General features: G+C 41.0%; 1 protein-coding gene across 13 annotated transcripts in view; it reads left to right on the top strand.

Moving 5' to 3' along the window:
- heph (polypyrimidine tract-binding protein 1 heph) overlaps positions 1-17,236 on the top strand; it is a 366,198-nt gene that overhangs the window by 243,408 nt on the left and 105,554 nt on the right. For all 13 annotated transcript variants that reach the window (XM_011646796.3, XM_089074312.1, XM_089074317.1 and 10 more), the window contains one exon: positions 2,784-2,888. In XM_011646796.3, coding sequence (XP_011645098.1) covers positions 2,784-2,888 — 105 coding nt within the window. The remainder of the gene's footprint in view (positions 1-2,783; positions 2,889-17,236) is intronic.

Below are 17,236 nucleotides of genomic sequence, written 5' to 3'. Positions count from 1 at the left end.
GGTCGCACGGGAGATTTTCTTTCAGCGGAAACATGACGGATGAGGAAAAGAAAAAAAAAACGAAAGAGAGAAAAGAAGAAAACCGAGGAAGGACGTTCGTTCGAGAGGCAGGGAGGGTAGGACGAAAGAACGAGACAGCGGTTGCTCGCTGGATTTAAGATCTCGACGATTCGCGGGGATTCGAGAGAAAACAACCTCGCGATCCGCCTGGTTGCAAGAAGAAACCGGGGTGGGAATCGTGAGTATTCGGTAGTGGAGAATTGGAGGATGAAAACAGAGTAGACAGGGAGAAAGCGAAAGAGAGAAAAAAAAAGAAAAAAGAGAGTGGAGCCCCTTTACAGGGGTTACTCCGAAGTGAAAGGGGGGTTGGCCGGTCCATAATCCATACGTCCGCGGGAAATAAATAATACACGAGCACCGAGATCGAGGGACGGACGGCTCCGCCGGATGTTGGTCAGGGAGGATGAACCCCTATTCCCCATATCCGAGGAAAATATGGAATCCGAGTCCCTTTCCGCGGCTTGTCTCCACCCACGAGACCCTCTTCTCTCTCTCTCTCTCTCTCTCTCTCTCTCTCTCTCTCTCCTCTCCCTCTCCCTCTCCCTCTCTCTCCCCGTCTCCTCCTTTCTCTTTCTCTCTATAATCGCAGAGAGATGGGGACCCCATTTCACATAAGAGAGCTCCTTCTTGCCGCTCTTTGAACGATATTCCGCCTAACAGCGCGCACTCGATGCGCTGTTCACGGTATACTTTCGCAAGATAAACCGTGTATGAGACATGCGTCGTCGTAGAAAACGCGTTCTCCTAATTGCACTCGCGAAGCTTTCTACTTTTATTTATTTTTTCAGTTGAGAGTAAATACTTTTGCGACTTTCCGTGCTTCATGCGATCAGACAAGAGTAGTATATAAAAGAGTGTATAAAAGAGTATATAATATATATAATATAATGTACATATATAATGTACATTTGTATATGCATTTATATAATATATATGCATATACATTTATATATCGTGTATATTTTTTTATTACATTTAATTTATACGTCTCTACGTACTTCGCGAGAGATGCTGTCTCGAGCGGAAAGTATCGCTAAACTGGAAAAAGTAATATTTTCGTTAAATACGAGAAAGTAAAAAGTAATGCTTCTTCCGTAAAACGGAGATTAAAGATCCAATTTTCTTTAATTTATGCGAGGAAAGTCGCGAATCATATCCTTTGACGGTAATTTTCTTGGCTTGCTTTCTCAAATCGAAATATTCGTAAATGGAAAGAAATGGGATAGGATAATAAAATCGGTGTTTCGTAAACGAGTGAATGCGCTTATTTAAATCGACCGGCATCTTTTTTCGGCTAACATTCAAAGAATAATGAAGTCGAGACCGTTCTTGCTCTTTGTTGCCCGATGACCCGAGGGCTGGCCGCGAGTGGATCTGCCGTATATCCCCGTGACCCCGCTTCCTTCCGCTTCGTTCAGCCGTCTTTTCTGTCTTTGATCTCGCATTCCGTCTCGATCTGGCTCAAGTCCTCAGTGGTTTTCCTTGCGAGTTATGAATTATCTTTCGCGCATTTTCGCCTGTGCGACACACAGTAAAGGCTCTCGCTCAAGTCAAAGCTCAACTGCAAATTTAACGGTCCGCGTCCAACCGCGATTGCATAATACAGCCTGTAATACGTGAATAAATGCAGTGACGATGTAGCGGGATCCGATAAATATTTCGTTAAGCGATGCACGATGCATGCGGTGCTCCTTTGACGCTGGACGCCACCGACGAGAAAATCGCGACTGTATAATGAACGGCATGGAAATGAGAAAAGTCGTAATCGTGAAAAGACGGCTCTTTGTCTCAAATAAGCACGTTACATTTCTAGAGAATTTATATTATATTTTTTTATCGATTAATCATTTTTTTGTATACATAATACTACACGAAATTTTTATGTATTAATGCGACGGTTTTCAATGAAGATAGTTTACTAAGAGCGCTTTTACTTTAAGCATCGATTAAACTTTACGGTTACTTCAAAATATTGAAAATAATAAATAGTGAAAATAGTTTATTTACTTCTATAGGTTTCTTCTTTATAGTAGTTGCGTATAGGCCGATTAACGATCTCAAGAGACGAATCGAGAGAGGAGGAAGTCCTTTGCGAATGAGATTCGCGAAAGAGACGAAGCCTTGCAGGGATTAATTATTAATATCTCGCGAGAAGAATCCTTTTCGCTCGAATGACCGCAACGTTTTTCCGGAGTCTGAGAGACCAAGTTAAGCATTTAGATTCAGACTCGAGTTAAAAGCATCTTACTGCTGCGCGCTTCTGACCCGCTTCTTTTGACGCCAAGTCCGAGATTTATCAGCGCTGCGAGGACAAGACATCGAATGGGATTTTGCTGAAGATTTCGCGTTTCTTCTTTCCACTTTTTGAGTAATCGAAAGATGCTCGACGCGATAATTTATTTCAATTCCCTTCAAAGCCTCGGGAATAAAATGGGACGGATGACGCGATTAGCACTCGTGGAATACTAAATCCGCCCGGTTTAATGTTACTCCGTAAATATCTGCAATATTTTTACGCAAAAATATTGTGATATGATTACTTTGAAAATATGTTATTAATAACATTCGAAGATCGTCGTAAGCCATGTATGAATGCGTGACGTGCAATAATTCTGAATTACGTTATTGCTGACGTGAAATATACATCGCGGAAAGTAGAATTTATTGAGGAATCGTGAAAAGGGATTATTTATATTACACGAATGTATTCTCTATTGTTGCAGAGGGGTAGTGACGAGCTTCTATCGCAAAGCGGGGCAGTCAGCAATGGTGCTTCAATGAGTCCGCAACCTCATCACGCAGCCGACAACAACAATGATGCCAAGAAGGTGAGTAGTTTTAATTAAAAAAATGATATAGCGAGCGAAAGCGGATATCGTCGATGTTGGGTTTCACAGGGCCTACGAGTATTTCGAGACTTTCGTCTCGGAAAGGATCTATTATTAGAATAATTTTTCGCTTATCATTTTTATAGCTCTTCGATAAGAATTTGAAGAAATTCTTGGGTGGTTGCGCAAATTCGCAGATTCGTACTTTATATTTCGTCTCTCTTCCTCAAAATCCCACTTTTCGATTTCGGCAACTGTAGTAATACACACAACACAACGGAATAAAATACAAGGAATGCCGATAACTTCTTTTTCGGTCCGTCCATTTCGCCGATGGCGGAGCGGTCGTGCGGAGCTTTTTGGGAGAGCTTTTTTCTCTCCCAGCTACCTCGACGGTGAACCGACCGTAACCAGAACACGCAACGAACCATAAATCATTGCATACCAAAGAGAAATTCGTATGCAGTGACCCCGATTGAAATGCGTCCATTGAAATCTGATCGGTCGCTTTCGCATTCCCCGAAGAGTTCTCGCGTTCCTTCCGGTCTTCCCGGTTGCGACGAGCGTATGGTTGTCCATCAAAGGGATCGAGAATCGTTTTTTCGGATAAGTCGAGCCGATTGAATCGTCGCTCGGAAAAATTTTTGACGCGAAGAAAAAAGGGGCGAGCCGCGCGAGGAGAAATTTAATTTTTCAACATAATCGATTATTATCGGCGTGCGTCAACGAGAGATACGACAAATATTAATTAGCCTCGTGTGTGCGTGTCGTCGAGATAATCGATGACCGATAGACGAAGAGAAATTATCGCGGCGTGTAGTTCTTGCAGGAAAAATTAATTCTTGGCGCAACCCTTGTGTGCATCGTCCCGAGCCAATGAAAATTGCAAGCGAAGAGAAAGTGGCCATCCGATAGTTTGACGATTATTAATCGATCTACTTACGGGATCGGCATCGTGAAAGAATGGATGATTTTGCGAACGCCATTAAGCAGTCTATTTATGTCTCACTGAGAAATTGATAGTCGGATCAGCTGTAAATATTTTATCGAAATACGAGGTATAGAAGAGAGAGAGCCGGCGGGAAAGATGAAAAAGGGAGATAAAAAAATTGTTGAGGATTTTAAGAGATTAAAAAATTTACGCTTTAAGAATTGAAAAAAAAAAAAGAGGCCAACATTTGTCTCGTGCGCGTGAGGGAGAGAAGGGAAGAAAACCGCCACTATAAGATATGACCTTTTAGCGAGGTAACGTACCTTAATTAATATTTTGCGCGCACCGCCGAGGCGACAGCCGTTTACGGCGTAAGCTTTGCCACGGTGAAGAGAACGGACGGCACTTTTCTCGCGCACCTGCTCTCGTCACGTATGCTCAACGTCGTCACATGTCGTTTCGACGGCGTTAGGACGGCGAAAAAATTGTGAAATTTCCGGGAGCGCGAACGACGACGGAGGACGACGGAGGGCGACGCCGGCGTGTCTGAAAACCGCACGGAATGCGGGCGTGTCTCGGATCACTCGGTTGCACGTGCAACCACCGGATGTGCCGAAAGTTTCGACCTCGTTTTCCTCCCGTCGTTAATCATTTTCCGTATAGCTGGCAAACAGAAGCAACCATGGCGTGCGATACGTGTGTAAAGCGCTTACACACGCGCGCGTGCGAGCGCGCGCGCGCGCGCGCCCTTTCATTTTCCGCGGAATTTACCGAAATTCCTGTTTAACTGAATCCACGAGTTTGCGTCACCGAAAAATGCCGATACGGTTTGATTAATAGCCCGGTCAGAAACGTAGCCGCCTCGCATTCGACTACGCCCGTTTGCATTTTAATCGGGGAAACGTAATGACCGACGTGCTTTTTAAAGGATCGGAGTTATCTTTTGATACGTGTTTTTTTATAAATTATGAAGAGAGAGAGAGAGAGAGAGAGAGAGAGAGAGAGAGAGAGAGAGAGAGAGAGAGAGAGAGAGAGAGAGAGAGAGAAACAGACGTGTGGTCATTTAGCGGATGGCATAAATCGACGTGTATCGAACGGTAACGCGTACGCTTTTATATGCGGTCACGTCGGGGGAAATAATCATTTTTGATCATGACAAACAATGCCATTTGAAAATGTCAGGGTGATCTTAATAGCCTCGTTAAAATAACTGCTGGGACGGGAAGTCGTTGCCGCCAACCAGTCTGACTTTTTAGCAATATGAATACATTCGTTTAAAATATTGTTTTCCACCGTTTCGGCAAACACATTAATTATACTAAATGCATCTTAATTATTGCGAGATGCCTGTCACGAACAATCATTTTCAAAGCGTTCTTTTGACGCATTGATATTTCTTTCGCAGAAATTAAATGTTAATTAAATTTTCGCCGTAATTATATCTGGCTGCATGCAAACACGCGCATCGTTTTCCTCGTCGCGAAAGTACAAACAACAACGAATGCTGCTGTTTTACAGAACATTCACGGAAATGAAAATAATCATGCTGTGATGCCTGATATTTTTCACAGAACAGCGTGGCACAAATATCTCCGAGAAAATGCGAGTGCATTACAGCGATGCAACATGTAACATAAAACCGCTACGTCTATCGGTGATCATTAATGTTTGTTCGTCTCTCTTTCTTCCTTTCTTTCTTTTGCGCGCGAACACGTGTTTTTTTTTACACGAAGCATCGCGACAGGCGAGAGAGCGGCGTGGACAATTCGGCGACAAAGCCGAGTTTTTCGTTGGCCACCTTTTACCACCTTTTTGAAAACGTACACGTTCTCTACATTTCGACAATCTCGCGGAAACAGGAAAAACCCGAGGAAATTATTAGCCGTTATTCGCTGAATACATGTACTTTGCGTCGCCCGAAATCGCAATATTTACGGAGCACCCAAGAAAAGGCTGTAAAAAATGTCACATAAATACCCACGTTAAAAAAAAAAAAAAACTCGTTGAATTGTAAAAAGTGCGTGGAAAAAGTGACGAAGGTTTAGAAGGTTAACGAAAACACGCGGTTGCAGATTTACACGATAATGCATGATAATTTAAAATTATTGCTAACTCGATTACATCTTGAAAAATTCAGAAACTTTTTTGCGCCCACAAAGCAATCTGCTTGTATAATTAAGATTATTGCTAACTTGATTACATCTTGAAAAATTCAGAACTTTTTTGCGCCCACAAAGCAATCTGCTTGTGACAATTTGTTGGTTCCTTTCCTAAACATAGCCGGAATAGCCCCGAAACCGTAGCCCCTCTCGATTATGGAATTGACCCTGGCCGGAGCAATTTCGCCCCCCGACACACGCGATATATATTTCGGGACGACGCTGCCATAACACGTATGCCTCTTTCACTTAATATAAATTGGTGTTCGGGAAAAAGGTCCAGAGGGTGTGATTTATCAGTGATCGAACTCGCCGTTCGCGTAATCCGTTAAGAGCGAGAAAAGTCGATTTTTCTGGAAGAGAACGGGTTGCGAGAGAAACAGCGTCTTCTTACAATCCGAGGAGGTACGCTTTCATTTTTTTTCCTTTTCGAAATTCAGGCAGATCGAATTCAGGTAGATCATCTGCTTTCTTCTTCTTTTAATATCTTCGCTTTCTTTCTGTCGTTCTTTTTTTTTTAGGGGGGCAATTTTACTTTTCTACGCCATAATCTCTCGCGTACTTTCAACATGTATTTTCGCTGCCAAAACTTTTACATTTTATCGATCCAAGAAGATCTCAAGGTCTTAATATTATTTTTTTTATCAAGTTTCATATAATTACTTTATTATGTACTAAAAATTGGAGAGAAATTATATTCCTTTTTTTTTTAAACATTGATCTACTTTTCTGATTTATTTGGGACGCATTTGCAATAAAACAAATTGCACAAATTAGTTTCTACTGCAAGAAAGACGACGCATCGAAGAATCGCTATTTCCGTGATGCTTGTGGAGTGAAAATCCGCGGGAGTGCGAAGAGTCGACCTTCCCGAAGCGAGGAAAAAGGAAGAGAACGAAAGAAGGTGGAAAATTCTCTTTCTCTTGGAGGCACGGCGGTTGCGGGCGGATGGTGAGGCGGAAAGGGGACGAAAAAAAAAAAAAAGGAAAAGAGTCCTGCCGATGTTCGTGTAGATGGTTTGAAGAGGTACGCTCGGAGCTCGTAGAAGCTCCCATTCATTGCGCCTTCCAGGCTGAATAAAGCTTCGAAAGGGAAGGAAAGAAAGAGAGAAAGAGAGAGAGAGAGAGAGAGGGAGAGCGTATATAGCCTTTCGCTGCCTCCACCGCCATATTTCCACTACCTTGCCTTCGGGGCTTTCCTCTCGATATCAATCGCTCCGGATTCGCCTTCAGATTTGTCCTCCTCTTCAGAAAATCTCCGCGGAACGACTGTTCCCATCCGGTTGGGATATCGTATCAATCGAGGACGAGTCGAGTCCTGGGACAGGTTTCTCGATCGTCGCCGGTCACTTAGAATTCTTTACCTAACCCTTCAGCGGTAGGATGTCTGTAAGTGGCAGTCTTTTATATGCCTGTCATTCATTCTATATCTGGAGGCTGCTGCCCACGTTTCTTAGCATCAGTATTATTTTGCAAAAATTTTTTTTATCGCGAATATGGACGTACGCGATGGACGTAGAATGTGCGCGATATAATAATGCAACGTGAAACGTAATGTGGAAAGCAGCGATACCGGTGATTCTCCGACGGGTTGATGTAACTGGTTTGTATCTCTTCCTTGGACGGACGCACACCGGGAAATTGTATAATACGGTATTAACTCTATAACGTTGCTAAGTGGATGTGTATCCGCTTTAATCTGGATTTTTAATTCGCTCTGTAAGATCCCGTCTAGCGTGAATAATCGCGTTTGGGAAACGCGGATTAAATGCGGGTATATAAATTGATTAGTTGCACGCTCGGCTTAATGAGGACCGTGTAATTTACATTCCGGCCGTTGTGAATTGCTAATTTTAATAATCGCGAAACTGGACTCACTGAAACGTAAATACTTCTCTATCAGCGTCCCATTTCCGTTTCGTAAATAACACTCCATATAGAATTAATATCGCAATTTGTATTTCCATCAGTCAGAGCGGCATGACGAAGGCCGGTAGCGATTCTTTCCAAAATTCAGCGTTTAATCTTCCACCATTTTCTGCATGCGTTTCATGAATCATCAATTAACTTTTCCGTGAATTATGTTTTATTTAGAATCGAGGAAAACAATTGTATAAATAATAAGTCCAGTTTCCTACATAACAATTTTGATGTAAATAGCATTTTAAATCTAGTTATGCTATAATCTGTGAGTTTTAAGAAATAAAGGAAATAAAGATTATCAGCGAAAAACAAGATTGTAAAGTGGGAATGGGGGTATTGTAAAGTTGCGTTATAAAATTCTGCACTCTCCGCTCAGTTTATACTTCAGCAAGGTTGTTAATTTCTTCGCGCGGTGACCGTTCGATCTCGTCAGAGATATCCTTAAACTTTGTAAGGCGAAGGATGAAAGATCTTAAGAGAGCGGGTCGCAAAAATTGCTTTGGCGTGTTCGCCACTCAGCTTTATTAGGGCGACAACGGATCTTCTTTGTCCCCCCGTTTCTTTTTGATGTACCATTTTCCGCCTCGTTCCGTCCCATTATCCACGAATGATAGCCATGTCACCACTTAAACGCGTGTCCGCGTGTGCTTATCCCTCGCGCCTGGACACGCTAAAGGATAAAGGAAAGAGAGAGGACCAGGAACATCAGGGCTTCGTTAAGGGTGTTACAACATTGTCGATTTTATTGGCTCTTCACGCTCCTTTGCTTTTCTTTCTCGGTCATACTCGATGACATTTGTGATGATCCTATGACATTTGTATTTTATAATTTAATTTAACTTGGAGCACAGCTCTATAATCAATTGAAGCAGTTAAATTAATCTGTTTTATTTTATGAAAATGTGAACGAAGTCTCTAAATGTTACGTAAACATATCTTCCTCCGTTTCCTCCCATTCTCTCTCTCTCTCTCTCTCTCTCTCTCTCTCTCTCTCTATAAAATTTTTATTTATATTTTATAAAAATGTTTAAAAATATCTGGTATTTTATTTTCGAAAAGATAATTCATTCATCGTGTTGTAATCTAAATTACAATCATGGTATATCACGGATTTCACGTAAGTGGATTAATATAAAAGCATTTATAGAGAGCGATTTACGTCGATCACAACCATGCTTTCCTCCACGTTGACTTTGTGATATAGATATGTTAAGATTGGATTCTGACGATGTTGCAGTGTTCCCATTTTTCCGATTAAGAGCGAGGGAAGGTCAACGCCGACGATGTTTTTGTTGGATAAGCCGTGGCTTTCACAGTAGCAACCTAATTTCAAAGACGTTCAAGGAAGCCACAATCGAGTTCTTTTACCATTGTATCATTTTTTATAAAACAATTTTAAGACTGGCGGATAGTAAAGTGCTTTAAGTTTAGAAGCCAATTGAAATTTCGATTTTTTGTAATTCATATTATACAAGAAACAAGATGCTATAATTTTTATAAATTTTTTCATTAACATATAATTTAATTGGAAGGTTAAAGAATAGGATCGTTTTTTTTTTTTTTTTTTAATTTAGGAAATATGCCATTAATTTTACAACTATTGGAATAATCTAGCTATTCCAGATGCATCGAATAGTTTGAAAAGCATATGATTAATGTGGCACTCATCAGAAATTTCTAATGATATATTTACGCGGAACGTATCAATTGTATATTCCTCATTTCTACATTCTTTGCTGGAAGAATGTCCATGCACTTTCTACCAGTGCTTACTACCAACAAGTTGACGTGGCCATGTCGGCAGCGGAGAAGTATTCGAGATTGCTGGCTGCGCGTACGCGAAGTTACCCCCCTTACCCCCCGGGTTCCATTCCCCGCGCGAATCCCGGAATTTTATATTAAAAACGTGTATGTATATACACACACGTATATGTGTGTGTGTGTGTGTGTGTGTGTGTGTGTGTGTGTGTGTGTGTGTGTGTGTGTGTGTGTGTGTGTGTACACGTATGGATAGCAACGGGAAGGGCCAATCACCGACGCAGGACGTTTGAAACCGGACTAGAACTTCTCGCTGGCGTGTCTGACATATTTCATGTCGGAATGTTTCTCTCCGAATGCACCAGAACGTCGGGATTTTCGAATGCCGGACCCTCGTGGATAATCTCGATTTCTCGATTCAAGAACGGCGGCGGTATCGTATTGCATCGCGGCGGGTAACGTATCGCTGGCACGTTTATCCGATCGACAAATATTTCTTCTTACGGCGATTAATTCGAATTGTGTGAATTCGAATGTACAGTTGAATATGTTTCTTCTTTTCTTTTCTTTTTTTTTTTTTTTTTTCCTAGGCTTGGAACCCAAATCTTTAAAGTATAGAGAATTTAAGACAATCATAAAGTAATAAATAATTTTTTTTTTTTAGTGATGGTACAATAGTGAAACAAGCGAATTTTTTTTTTAATGCAATTTTTTGCACAAATCTGCATAAAATATAAACATGCTTTATGACCATAGTGGTGTTTTGAATATAATTTTCAATCGCCTTTTGAACGGAATTTCATACTAATCTGTACAAGGTTCGATACTGGACCGCGTCACATTTAGAAACATCAATTAATAGAGCTTATGTCAAACCCAAGCGACATCGAAATCGAAATAGACGATGAAGGGGATTGTCGAATTAGGTTACGACTGCTCCGAGCCACGATGCCACGGTCGGGAAATAGACGATATTCGCGGTATTCCCACAACAATTATCGATGGCAATCCTGTATTTAAAAATATGTCGTCGCGTCTGCAATAACCACAATAAGCGTCTGAGAGAAATTAGAAATTATTTTCGGAATTAAAAGCGCATAATGGAATTTTAATATAATTCGCTCGATGCATTTAACTCTCTACCGTACATTTCTTTCATGCTGATGATATGAAGGCAGAACGTTTTTTTAAAAAATAAACCTTTTCCTTACTTAACTTGATTTATTCTAATTCAATTTGTTGAATACCTTTTTTCTGCAAATAAATATCTTTCCTTTCATGTTGCGTGTTGCATAATGCGGTTGTAAAATCCGTGACATCCAGCCGTAAATTACGATCCTCATCTTCAGAACTACACGACAGATTGCTGTTGAATAAAATCTTGAGACTGACGAACAAAGACAGGAAACGCAAATAGAAAAAAAAGCTCTCTTTTGTGATCGCTCGACTTCGCCAATTCGCTTCACTTCTTCAACAACCATCGTGCAGGCTCTTCTTCTTTCTCTTTTTTGACCTGACTCCCCGCTACCAATATGGATCCGCGGTGCTCGACGTATATAATCGTCCAGAAGGCAACGACAACGGCGGGGCAATGCGGGCTCGGTAGCATCAGCCCGGAAGGCACAAAAGAATCAAAAACCCCGACGACGTAATGGCGGTGTGCCCGGCCAGTAATATTACGAATGGGCTGTGCTTTCGGTCCGAGTGACCTCACAAAGCTGTCGTTTAGATAAATTGCTTTCACCGGCGATAGCCGCCCCCGTCGAGTGTCGTCACGTGAATCGACCGAGCGTGCGACGATTGACGACTTGGCTTCCTTCACTATTACGAAGAATCAGCTTTGACATATCAAAGGCGTATATCACATATATTTGAGAAATTTTTACTCATCGTATAATTATTTAAAAAAAAAAAAAAAAATAATGACGGTCATCATCTTGGAAAAAATCATACATAGCACATAGGAGAGAAACGAATATTTCAAAATGATAACTTGAGTAACTTTTCAAGAAGATATATTTCCGCAGCTATAAGATATATCTGTAATTGCGTTGACAAGCGATAACAATCGATCTTTGTCGGCTAGATCGAAACGAGCATCTTCATCTTGTTAACAGGCCAATAGTCGTTGAAGCAGTCGTCAAATAATCGAACGTTACCTTCCCCGGGGACGGGAAAAATTTTTACGTCCTTATTACGAGTTTAATGCTCTGACGTCACGTTTGCTAACGAACTCGATAACGATGAAAGTAGCGTTAACGGCACGGGCGGCGCTCTATCTTTACGATGGCTTTTATTTACCTCGGATAAGCAGCAGCTGCGGAAACGTTTCTCTCGCACCGGAAGCATGCCACTTATCGTGAGGAACGGGAGGAAAGCTTCATGCGCGAGGTTCGTCCTTCCCTTTCTGCGACACGCGTAGTCGGCTTGAAAATACGAAGGTGCGACGATGAATTTATCGACGTCTGTCGACGCGAGAGAGCTTTAAAGCAGCCTCCGAGCGAAACGAGGAGGAAAGTTTCCGGAATATTTCCATACCGCGGAAGAAGAAACGCGAAGAGAGAAGAATTTTGTCTCGTCTTTACGAGACGACGATCCTTTACCATTGTCCGAGATTATCATAAATTCAACGTTATTCAATCATATTATTCATTTCTAAAATTCTTACAAATTCGCATTGTCTTGTTATTGTATAATTAGACGTTTTACGTCATCTCCTTTATTTTTGAATTAATGATAGAAGCGTGACGCGATAAATCACATAGGCACATGGAGATTAGGGCAAATGTGACATAGAACTCTTAGAGAATAGTGTGGGAGTAACAAGGTTCCTATTGCGATTCAAAGCTGCTGGAGTCGTGCCAAGTCGCACTTTCTGAGAATGCAAGTAAAAGTGCATATGTGTGCATGCACACGTAAGATGCATTGCACGAATAACTCGAGCAAATCGCGATCTCTTATCGCCCGACGTTATCGGCCAATCGAATACGCCTCATTAGCTATTCCGGCCCTTTCGCAAAATCGTTTCTTATTCAGGAGATATTAATTCCTCTCTGTTACATCTGTGTAAATAATAAAAATTAATATCTCTTAATAATAATAATAATAATAAAAATTAATATCTCTAATTAATATCTCTTTCTCTGTCTCTTCGTCAAAGGACGGTCCGCGATAATATATACGAATTTAACTAGTTGAGAAAGCACGTGTTTGGATCCACCTGGAACATCAAACGTTTTTCCGCGACGTTCTCATTTTTCCACAATTCTTATCTTCTTTTCTGAATTTTGATGCGCAGTCAGTGAAACGTGCATTTCAGGAGCGTAATGAAGTTGAGGTTTCTTCTAACGAGTGGCCGTAATCATGCCGCGCCTGAAGTATCTTGGATTGCGGACTGCGTCCTGAATTGTCCGCCTTTCTCGAAAAATAAAAGAAATATTTTGATATCCGTGCACACGTCTGTGAGAGGGCGCAGAATTTTTTTAGTTTGCCGAGCAGCCCTTTGAAACGATGAGCTCGCATGAAAACACAGTATTTTATTTTACAGAATTATCTAGCGTATAATGCATATACACATACTGTCTTAGCTGCAGCAATTATTCAATTATTTTTCCTTGCGGATAAAAAGCCGTCATAATTATACACGAAATTCTGTACACGCGTAATTAGTCTGCCATTCAAAAGATATCATATCGTGCGTGTAAATAGAACGACGATGCCAGACACAAAACTGCAATCTTTGTTCTTCCGATTATTTTTTCCTATAATGAGATACAATTTTTAAAAATTATTTAATTGTTCCGAATTTTTCACAACGTGCTATTTTACTTCTTTAATAAAAAAATAATTTTAATGTTATCGTTATACGGAAAATATTCATTTGATGATCACAAAGTTACAAAAATATGACTGTGAAATAATTATCTTTATAAATACAAAACAATATGTAGAAATATTCACGTGGAATATTAAAAATGTACAAACAGAAGATGATTTTGCATCATTAATGCTTATTGTAAGAAAATGTTTCGAATAGCATCGGGATTTCTGCTTACAATGTATAGATTTTGAAATTAATTAACATGTAATCTAATATTAATCTGATTTTGCCGGTTGGATGCTAATGAAATCATTATTAACTAAGCCATACTATGCATATGCCGGAAGAGACTCTGATAATGTATCAGTGATTATGGTCATATTGGTACGTTATTAATATTCGTTATTAATAATAATTTAACCATGAGAGAGATATTAATTATAGTATTGATAGATTATTAAACTCTAACTTAATGAAAGTTAATAAATTTGATTAAATAGAGAGGCTCTTAATACCAAAGTATTTTTGGCAATGTGATATAATGTGAATAAACATATATATATATATTGGGCGATTATTATTAGAATATCTGAAAATCTGTGAGATTTCGTGAATTTAAATTAAATTTTATATAACACATACATTTATAAATTTGTATTATAATGTTAAAATTTTCAAGGTCGACTGTGAGTTGGTTCGCGATTGTTGGAGAGATTCGGAAATTTTTCGCCGGAGTAGACGTCGGATCATCGCGTCGTGAATCATAGTCCTCTTAATATGTCGACAGATAGTTTTCTCCGATATACTTGCATACATATACGCATTTATTCCGAGTTTATCCGACACGTGCTTCGGCAACGCGTGCCTCGGATCGAGTTCCCGAACTTACAGCGCACGTACAAACGATAATATCCCGATGAGCCCCTCTAGGCTATCGGAACTTACTCTTATGTTTGAACTTGTTCTACATGCTGGGAATTCTAGAGCAAATAGAGGCTGTGCCGCGATATTAATTCGCATCGAAGAGGAATTCAGGGGTAATCAGACTTCGAGAGACTTCGAGCGTCGCTTCACAAACGTACTCGATATTAATGATGATGGAATCTTTTTATTTCTGTCTCTCTTGCTAAATGATCTAGTCTAACGTGATTGGTGCCACGAAGGTTGATATAATAAAAAAAAATTTGCGGAATAGGTGTATGAAGACCATTTGTCAAGTGATAATGACAGGAAGCTATATGGAACTAGGAAGCATCGATAGGACTGAATGAATGAACGATGATTTTATTACAAGGCGATAGCCCGTTCTTTTGTTTGCATTTAATCGAGATCGGCTGATACAGTGATACGACATCGTATGGTCCTCGGTAATAATCTGGTTGATCCTGAACACGCCGACAAGCTCAACCTAAGTCGATGCCATTACGCGTCCTGCGTCATTAAGTTTATGTATACGGAGATCGTAACTCGCGCTTAATAACTTGAGCGATCGCTCCGCACGAAAGTCGGGCAACAATTAAGGCGGAGTGAAACTGAAAATGCAATTAAGGCGCTCGTATGATGCACTAGACTAATGTCGAAATAATTTTAATTTACGGTATTAGCTTTCATTGAGTTACAGAGAGTTTGCAGTGTAGCTTACGGTGCAGTTTGCTAATTATATAAATATTTTGCAGCTTTATTTGCACGGTTTTAGTTTACACTCGACCGAAATCGTAATTATTTTCGATCGATATCCGCGGCATTCCATTAAGAATACCGAACAAACGCACGACGAAAATTGATTGAACTAGTTTAACTCTAGCCGGGCTAACGTTTTATTGACGTCATCATCGTAGTTTCGAACTAGCGCCCGGTCGCGATTTATAGGGACCCGTATTACCAACAATCCATTTACCTCGATCAATCGTCGGACAAAGTTCGCGCACCTCAGTTTCACTAATCGTTTGCGTGTCTCTTAGCAGAGCGGATTAGGTCTTTGTCGTCGAAAATGGCCGCGTAATCGATTCGGAACGACCAGGAACGCCGCTCAGTTTCGTCTTTCATTTTGCGAAAAGAAAGAGAAGCGCGATTAATCACGTTGTCGTATACAAACTAACCAAGTTGACGTATCCAAATATTCATTGTATCATCTTGCGCACACGCCGGCGGACGCTGCCGGACATAAAGGGGTGAAACGTGCGGACGAAGGGTGAACGGTTCATCAATAACCAGGACTCCCGCCGTCCCCATCGACCGTCCTCCCTCGAGCCTCTCGAGCTTCATTCCCCGTAAAAGCAATGAAAATGTAGAAGTTCTCCATCGCGATATTCTACCAATTTATTAACCGACCCTATCTGCTTCGCCCTCCTCTGCCTTTCGAGGCGATATTAACTGTGAAACTCGGCTGCGATCTGGTGATTTCACGGAGTGATTCTTATTGACAGATTCTTTACTGCGAACACAGGCTATTGCGTGCCGAATGCATATTCATGGATGTTAAAGCTTTCCTGCCGGCTGGAAGTTTGGGGCGAATAGCGCAATCCGGTGATTTCGTTCCATTCAATTTCGGAACTTGTTCGTATTTCTCGCGGGAGAAATTCTTAAACCCGTCGGTATAATTGTCAGGAAATTATCATCCGTGCCACGGAGCCAGAATTGATTCGCGTAATATGTAGATCCATCCGAGCCTGGCGTATTATCCGTTCAAAATTACGGTTTGGGAAAATGCATTGAACCTCGCGATCAATTATTCGCGAAACTTCGATTCGATTTAAGACGGCGTTCCGCGATTAGGGCATTTAGTACGTTTTCGCCCATGTTCGATCAAAATCTCGCGAGATTGATTCCCGTTAAACTTTAATCCGATCGCTGACAATCGCGACGATCGCAGATTTGATAATACTCGTGTTTAAATTCGTCCTACCGTTCGGATTCGTGCATCATTTATCGCGCCCTCGTCGGGCGGAGACACCGAGCACACACGAGGAAAGATGTAGAAGAAAGGACGGATGCATATTCTCGTGTCATGTAACAAGCGACAAATCGATCTTCCCGCAATTCGATTACTCGTGCGATCTGGGACGCGAAATCGCGCGAGTGTCACGCTACATTTTGCATTTGCATATGCAATAATATCACACGCCCATCAAACTGGCCGGGCGCGACGCATTCTGATTTTAATGCCCTTTTAACATTTTACCATTGCTCGTCTCTCCTATCCTGTCTGTCTCGTGCAGAGAAAAAATTAATAACATGTGCACTTACCATCGATTGGATATTTAATATCGATCGTTATCGCCATACTCGCCATTGTGTTGCAAAAAAAGCTATATATGGTGCCACGCGCATCCACTGCCAGCGGGCCAACCAGTAAAAATCCAGAAATCCAATGTCAGAACCGCAATTTGTTTTCCATCGTTGATACGGCATTTGCGGTTTTTCCCGCGCTTATGCGCTGCAAAGTTAAAGGCCGTAAATGTAAAAAAAAAAAAAAAAATAATGATTTTGCGTTTGACTGAAAAATTATATATAATATACTCAAAATTTTTACAATTATTTTGACGTTTCCCGAAGATGCGGTTAGAAACGGGTATTACGCACGCAATTGGTATCGTTTTAAAAGTTTTCCGAAACGTTTCTGAAAATCTGTCGATAGCAACACGTTTCTATCGGCGATCGAGCGTGTCAAATCGACGAGAGAAAGGGGATAACGAGCGAATTCTTCGCTGAAGGTAGAGGAAAGGATAGTCAAGATAGCCGAAAAGGAAAAGGGGTGG

The sequence above is a fragment of the Pogonomyrmex barbatus genome, unplaced genomic scaffold (assembly GCF_055798465.1).
Source record: "Pogonomyrmex barbatus isolate J1 unplaced genomic scaffold, ASM5579846v1 scaffold17, whole genome shotgun sequence".
Lineage (NCBI taxonomy): Eukaryota > Metazoa > Arthropoda > Insecta > Hymenoptera > Formicidae > Pogonomyrmex > Pogonomyrmex barbatus.
This window is presented reverse-complemented; position numbering and strand designations above follow the sequence as displayed.